General features: G+C 37.1%; 2 protein-coding genes across 3 annotated transcripts in view; one reads left to right on the top strand and one right to left on the bottom strand.

Moving 5' to 3' along the window:
• LOC103255855 (cyclin-H) overlaps nucleotides 1-1,565 on the top strand; it is a gene marked incomplete at its 5' end in the record, with an annotated part of 7,575 nt that extends 6,010 nt beyond the window's left edge. Inside the window, 2 exons of the mRNA XM_008053795.1 lie at nucleotides 384-444; nucleotides 1,345-1,565. Of these exons, the coding sequence (XP_008051986.1) occupies nucleotides 384-444; nucleotides 1,345-1,383 (100 nt within the window). The remainder of the gene's footprint in view (nucleotides 1-383; nucleotides 445-1,344) is intronic.
• Nucleotides 1,566-3,900: 2,335 nt separating this feature from the next.
• The window catches only part of RASA1 (RAS p21 protein activator 1), a 111,013-nt gene continuing 106,906 nt past the window's right edge, over nucleotides 3,901-8,007 (bottom strand). For both annotated transcript variants that reach the window (XM_021710343.1, XM_021710344.1), the window contains exons 23-25: nucleotides 7,620-7,697; nucleotides 6,085-6,219; nucleotides 3,901-5,023 (exon numbers count right to left, since the gene is read on the bottom strand). In XM_021710343.1, coding sequence (XP_021566018.1) covers nucleotides 4,940-5,023; nucleotides 6,085-6,219; nucleotides 7,620-7,697 — 297 coding nt within the window. In that variant the 3' untranslated portion in view covers nucleotides 3,901-4,939. The remainder of the gene's footprint in view (nucleotides 5,024-6,084; nucleotides 6,220-7,619; nucleotides 7,698-8,007) is intronic.

The following is an 8,007-nucleotide window of genomic DNA, read 5'->3' as shown; positions in this document are numbered from 1 at the left end:
AATCCACTCACCTCAGCCTCCCAAAGCAAGGGATTACAGGCTGAGCCACCAAGCCCGGCTTGGTCAGGTAATTATTAATATCACACTTTTAATTACCATATCTCTTATAGTGTGCTTTGATGGTAACTGGGACAAGAGCCCCCGATATGTTTCTTTTTCAGACTCTTTCTGCTACTTTTTGTCTTTCCCAGATCAATGTTAGATTTGACAAGTTATGTGGAAAGTTTTATTAGGATTAGAATTGCATTGAATTTAACTCTGTCTTTCCATTTATCCAGACTTTTTCAGTAGCTATATATCATATAGCCTTGTTAGTTTATTTCTAGATATTTTGTAGTTTCTGATACCAGTACTAGATTGCTTATTGATTGTTGCTTACTTAGGAAGAAGAGAAAAGGCTATGAAGATGACGATTATGTCTCAAAGAAATCCAAACATGAGGAGGTATGTTTACTCTGTAGGTGAACTCGCAAGTCATATTTGTTACACATTCTGGCATGACCATAGTGTGAAGGTTTACTGTTCCAGATTACAAGCATTGTATAGAACTGTGGTTTGGTTTTTTTTTTTTGAGTTGGAGTCTCACTCTGTCGCCCAGACTGGAGTGCAGTGGCCGCGCCCGGACACCGCAGCCTCGACCTGCTGGGCTCTGGCGATCCTTCCGCCTCAGCCTTCCAAGTAGCTGGAACTAAAGGCGTGCACTACCACACCCGGCTAATTTTTTTTGATTTATTGTAGAGATGAGGTCTCACCAAGTTGCCCAGGTGGGTCTCGAACCCGTGGGCTCAGGCAGTCCACTCACCTCAGCCTCCCAAGGCGCGGGATTACAGGCTGAGCCACTGAGCCGCTAGAACTGTGGGTTTTTAAAGTCTTTGGGTTTTTTGCATTCTTCTTTATGTACAGTAGTACTTGGTCCATTATTAAAAGAGATTTTTCTCACTTCTGTTTTAGCCTGTTCTCAAGCAGTATAATAATGATTTGATGAAGAATCCTTCCTGTGCTCATGGAAGGCAGCAAAAATACCCAAACACGCAAACGTTTGCTCTGCTTTTATTTATTCTCCAAGGATTCTTCCCTTGCTCACTTTTTAAAAACTGTACCCAGCAAGTCAGAGATAAAAGAATAATCAGAGGCAGAAGGTCACAACTGTACCCTTTATTCCTTATTGGAGGAGTCTGGTGAGACTATACTGCTATTAGTAAGTGAACTGCTACAAAAGTCCATAGTTTATCTTCTGCAGTCAGCATAGGTTGAAGGAGAAAATTTTCCTAGAGAGGCAAGGAGGTAAACAGTACTGTTCATGATTCATTATGTTGTCCTTACCACAATTTTTTTCCTTCTTAGGAAGAATGGACTGATGATGACCTAGTGGATTCTCTCTAACCATCTGAAGCTGATTCTCAGTGCTAACTAATCAAGAGAAGTAGGAAGCATATTGGGCATTTAACTTTATTTAAAAAGTGTAATGTGGAAACATCAAAATATATTAAACTTTTGTATTTGTTATTTAAATTTTTCTTTTATAGTAGCTTTATGTAAAATAAAACATCTTCAAAAGAGTCAGACTAGCACCTGGTTTGGATATTCTTACCCCACCCATTATTAATATCAAATCAGTCTTTCTATGGTAGCCAAATTAAATCTGTAACTTATTTGCCTTATATTGTTTTAAACAAAATATGATAAAAACAAACCTATGGTGTTTTTGTTTTTTTTTATTTTTGGAAACACCACAAAAACCAAAACTTCAGTAGTCAGCTTTAAAAGTGCTAAGGGATGTGTTTTGCCTTATAGAAACCTTTATAAATTGGCTTTTCAGATGCCATCCTGATATATTTAGCTATGTGTGCAGTACCACTGAACTGTAGAAGTTACTTCAATTTGCATTCCTCAATTAGTTACCCTAAATCATTTCCAAATGGATTTTTTTTTAAATCAAAGATGGAGTTTTTAGTAGCTTTTTAGATAAAAATCTTATGTTGCTGTAGAAAAATAGGTAGCAGCAAACTGTATGTTCAGGTGTGACTTGGTTTTGTTTTGTTTCTGATGTGGATCTTGTTGTTACCAGGCTGGTCTGGAACTCCTGGGCTCAAGCAATGCTTTTGCCTTAGCCTCCTGAGTAAGTGGGACTACAGGTTCTCACCACCATGCCCAGCCATATATTTAGCTTTATAATTAACCTATTAGATAACGTGTAAGGGAATCCACATAACAGATTGTTAGTTACTAGGAATTTCACAAGTTAAATACATTCAAGACATTTGATTTATACTGAAATGAGTTGATGTGAAACTATAAAAGGATAGACTGTAATACCAAACATTACTTAGTAATGAGTCATGGCTGCCTCTGCTTCACAATGTGACCTTGGTAAGTTATGTGACCATACCTCTGCATGGTATGCCAGTTTCCCAAATTGAAAATGGGGAAAATAATAATGCTTACTCTTCACAGGACTAATTAGAATAGTGCCTGCAAACACTCAGTATTCAATAAATTAGCTATTATAGCTGGAGCCTAGTTGTGAATCTCTGTGTATCAAGCCAAGTTATTTTTGGGAAAACTGCCTCGAAGGAATTCTGAGAATTCCTGCCCTGAATCTAATTAAATTGTATGAATATACACACTTCCTCCATCTCAGTGTTCCAGCAGCACTTTTCTTAATGGTAGGTACCATTTTAATTGCATCTAGGTATTTGAAGGTAATATTTACTATATGCATAGTTATCCAACAGTTCTTTACATTTTAGGCTTGAGGTTTTTGTTTCCTTCTAATTCTGGAATAAGAGGAGTCAAATTCGTTACACGAGATTTTACATAAAGCAAGGTGGAAGAATCCAAAGTCTATAATCCTCCAGTGTAGTCCTGGTTAAACAGCACTGCTGCTAGGCACTCTACAGAATCGTAAAATGCTCACAATTTGTTTCCTTTTTCTCTTTCAGATCACCAGAGTCTGGCATCAGAGCAAGGCCCACACATACCTCTGAAAATTTTCCCACTCAGCTTCATTTAAAAATTTAATGTTTGAGAAATTTTATTTCGACACTGAGAAGCTAGTTACTGCAGGACTTGTAAAGGTAAGTAATACATTTTCATCCCAACTTAAGAGAGAGACATATTATTAAAACATAAAAAGCAGGGTAAGTCTTTCAGGTTGTTTTGGGTTTTTTTTAAGAAAAGTTAAAAGGAAAAGCATTTCAGACTGAGGAATGGTGTATAGGTTAGTGGCTGAAGACTGAGGTAGGATTAGTGTGAGAGAACCAAAATGCCCAGCACTAGAGAGTTTGACCTTTTCCCTGTTAAAACATCTCAGGATATCTCACTAGTCCATATCCCTCCTTTCCATCCTCTGTAAACCAAGGAGACCACCTAGGAGACTACGCTGGTAGTCCAAAAGGCAAGAGGAATAGAGAAGAGGACAGTGATGTGACGAAGGGAGAGAATGGAATGAATTGAGTTGAGCAAAGAAAAAGTGCACAGGATGCGTTGTTTTTTGATTCACTTTTGAACTCTGAAGCTCCATAAGCAGACATCTTTTAAACCCCTGATTGATTAGAGGAATTAGCATAGTATTACTCCTGGAATCTGGGCCTTTAAAAAAATGTATCTTTTAGTGAGAATGGGTTTTCCTAACACTTCCCTTGGTTTCTGTCTCACCCACTTTGATTATCAATTATGTTCTGCCAATGTCTTGTCTCCCCTAAACAGGGAGGGAAGGAATTGCTACCTGATGGTTATATATTGAATGAATAAATCGAATACTTTTCAAATTACTGAAGATTCATCTACTTGGGCTTTGCTCTGATACTAAAGTTTGAACTTTAGTTCAAACTAAAAGGCAGAAAAGGAATAATAAGGAAATTAAATGCCTAGCTATGTTTAGACAGAAGTAATCAATTATGCAAGATATCCCTTGATTTTATTTTAACTTAACCTTTGTGAATACTTCACAAAAATACACATACAGAAGCAAATAAAACTATACAGTCAAACTAAATATCCAGCAGATACAACAAGTAGTCAGAAATTCAAAGATGGATAAGTTAAGTGGTTGTTGAGGTTGTCTGTATAATCAAAGGGGGTAACACAAAAAAGTCGACTGGAATTAATGAACAAATACTTTCAACAAAAGCATTCTAGTTTTTTAACAAAAGAAATTGGTAATCTATAAAATGTTGACTGAGTAACATGCACTGATCAGTACAATGACCAATAATATTTATTGAATTCAAACTATTTACTGTTGTAAACATTTAACAAAAGCATTATGAGATCTAAATACAGTCTTTGACAATTTCAACAAAATAAGTGGTATGTTTAAAAAATAAAGCTGATGAGCAATAGATCCATTCTATATATTTCTTTCAACAGTTCCAGCAAGAGAAATAGCACAGTATTTTTAAAAAGTATACAGCAAAGATTGATCCTATTATAATGGCAAACTCTGGAAACTGTAAATACAAATAAAGTCATTGAACAGTCAAATGGTCATATTCCTAATCAGGAAGAAGTTACAGTAAGAACAGTCTGCAATCCAGTTATACTCAATTGTCAATAGAGAATGCTTTTCTTGTCAGTTGATTTCATAGTTCTTTTTCCAAGAGACAGCAAAACTTTGGCAACTGGGTGTATTGAAAATACATTAGTTCAAGATACAGTCATAGCATTTTGTTTTGTAAAAGGTGATCTGTACACCAAGGCTCAGAGGTTGGTAAAGATTGATTCCATATGGAAAAAGTGCAAATATCCTGCACAGATAGCTTACGAAGTTGCTGGCACAGTTAATTTACCAGCAGAATCTTGGGTTTGTTTTGCATAGCTCACACATCGCTGGAATGTGGTAAGGTGTGCTATTTTTTGGCAAGAGCAAAGGAGACATACTGATGTGATCACCATGTTGGGCATGCTGAATCCATGCAGAACACGGAGGCGAAGGCTGCTACCTGACATCATTGGTTTTTGTATACTGGTTTTGTTTTTGTTGAAGCAGTTCTGTTATGGCCAGAAGCTTTTTCAGTACGTGCTAGATAGAACAACAACAAAAAAAAAGGGATGAAAATATTAAGTAAATGGAAGCTCAGTCAGAAATTTCAGGGTAGGAATCTGGATTTGAACAAATGCATGCCAAAGCAAAGGAGTTCATAAAATAAATATCCATTCTACTCAAAGCATAACATTTTGAGTTTCAATCCTTAGTTTTAGTATTTTTGGTCATAACCAAGACAGAGAATTTTTGTACACTAAAGTGAATAGAAATTGATTTTTGCTTGGCATGCTCCTATCTTTTTACATCAGAACAATCTCTAAGATAAATCATCTTGTCAAAAGACAATCACATTAAGGTAATCAGCTTGCAATTTAGCAAACCTTTTGAAAAACATGATCTTTAATTGTAAAGAATCATGAAAGAAATATGACTACATTGAACCTAAAATCAAATAGCTCCTTTACCTCTTCTTTATTTTTAATATAATATCTAAGGCAAGTCATATAAGTTTCTAAAGTGATTGGAGCGCTAATCAGTGAGACCAGTATCTAAACTTGGGTTGGGGAATTTGAGAATTCTAGAATCTCAGGTTGGCAGATTAGTGTTTCTCAAATCATGAGCCATGGTCCACTTGTATCTGTATCCCTGTAAGAGCTTATTAGAAACTCAGTTTCCAAGGGCACACTTCAGAAATTCTGGACATGGAACCTGAATTATATATTCTTAATCAAATTTATTTTAATCAATCATAAGTCTCATGTGTTTCATAATTTGAGAATCACTTTAGCCATGCACTGTGTGTGTGACGGTATCATTAGCTCACTTGCTATTTTCACATACCACTAAAGTATATGAATACCACTGTTTTCCAGTAGAGTTAACATTTTAGATTCAAAAGCAAGACTTGATACACTTTTTAAGAACATCATCTTAGTTTGCTATTATTTCTGTCTGCTGTTTTTTCTTAGATTATTCATATTTTTAGAAATGTAATTTAACCGACAAGATACCAAATGTTAACCAGAATTCAGCTATTTATTATCCTTAGAGTCTTATCCTTGAAATGTCACTGTTAATGAAGGCTGGCAGAAACCTACCTGCTGTGCACCGCGCTCATTACTGAGTGTTCGAAGTTCATCTGAATGAGCCACACAGATCTCATGCAATGCTGCTAAATCACGAGACAGGTCAGTTCTAGAATGCTCTGTAGTGTCCGGAAGTTCAGGCACATTCTTTAAAGGAATCATAAAACTGCATTTAGAAATACAATTTTTATACTGTAACTTCTTATATGCTAGTTTTTATAACTGAGATTGCATACTAATGACCCACCGGCAGTCCTGACTTGTTTGCCAAGGGCGTATCATTGTTTGTTGACTTTTATTTTTAACTGAAGGAATGCAGTAAGGCAGCACATGGGCACCTCAGTCTTCTACCCTAGCACTGTAATGCCACATTCCTAGCTCAATTCACATAACATGTTACCTTTCTGGTTTCTCTCTACATAAACTGAATTGCTAACGTATTTAGTTTAAAATTGATTACATATTCTGAAAGTCTGTACAGTTTAACTTGATTAAGAAATGCAGAATTGCCGGGCTCAGTGGCTCAGCCTGTAATCCCGCGCCTTTGGGAGGCTGAGGTGAGTGGATTGCCTGAGCCCGCGGGTTCGAGACCCGCCTGGGCAGCGAGACCTCATCTCTACAATGAATCAAAAAATCAGCCGGGTGTGGTAGCGCGCGCCTATAATTCCGGCTACTCGGAAGGCTGAGGCGGAAGGATTGCCAGAGCCCAGCAGGTCGAGGCTGCGGTGGCTGGAAGCGGCCACTGCACTCCAGTCTGGGCGACTGAGTGAGACTCCAACTCAAAAAAAAAAAAGAAATGCAGAATCTTAGAAACTATAAAAATATTCCCTAGTTTGTAATTACAATTTATAAAGGCCCAGACGAAGCATAGGCAGTCACACTGAATGAAGGCTAACACCAAATCCATATCTTTTATTCCTAGAAAAACCACAAGAACACTCATTCTTCAGTCTATTTACTTATTTAAACTGTTTAGAACTGTGGGTCATCCATCTCACACAGTATCAGCAAAGTACAAGTAGTTCAGGAAGCAGCAGAATGTCATGGCAGATAGATGGGGTAACTTTGAAAGGATAATGAAAGGCAAGACAAACTAAAAAATGACAAAAGAAGTCTAAATGCTACAGTAATCCATGCTCTGGTGTGTACCATTTAGTGTGTAAATAAATGATTATAACTACAAACAAAACTGAAGAAAAATGCACATTTTAAAAAATAGTTCTATATAGAAAAATCTTTTTAAATGCTGTTGATTAAATGGGTTAACTCTTCGTGACCTGCCTGGGCAGTGAGACCTCATCTTTACAATAAATCAAAAAATCAGCCGGGCGTGGTAGCGCATGTCTATAATTCCGGCTACTTGGAAGGCGGAAGGATCGCCAGAGCCCAGCAGGTCGAGGCTGCGGTGGCCGGGAGCGACACTGCACTCCAGTCTGGGCGACAGAGTGAGACTCCAACTCAAAAAAACAAAAAAAAGAAAAAAGAAATGGGTTAACTCAGCTGTACTAACTCTAGGTCTCAAAGTAACCAGAAAATTATGTACATACCCCAAGTTCATCTAAAAACATGATCATACGATGTTTGTTGCTTTTGATGAATGGATTGACACCTTCCATATAGGGTTCCTTAAAAAATAAAAAGCTTACTATATGCATCAGAAATATCTATAACAGAAACCACACATGCAGTAAGAATTCTTATAAATGTATGTGCATTAGTAGTGTATGCCCACAATAATTAATAAAATCATAAAATTATAGTAGTTTCTAATACTAAGCATACAGCTATACTGAGGAACTCGGGGGCATTTTTAATGAAAGAATGAGTCTGAGAGACACAAATTGCTTCCATGTACATTCATTCAAAAATCACTGATCCGGGCTCGGTGGCTCAGCCTCTAATCCCGCGCCTTTGGGAGGCTGAGGTGAGTGGATT

Source organism: Carlito syrichta, unplaced genomic scaffold, assembly GCF_000164805.1.
Source record: "Carlito syrichta isolate Samal-C Ts95f unplaced genomic scaffold, Tarsius_syrichta-2.0.1 Scaffold288464, whole genome shotgun sequence".
Lineage (NCBI taxonomy): Eukaryota > Metazoa > Chordata > Mammalia > Primates > Tarsiidae > Carlito > Carlito syrichta.
Note: the sequence above shows the minus strand (reverse complement) of the source record. Positions and strands in the feature narration are given on the sequence as shown.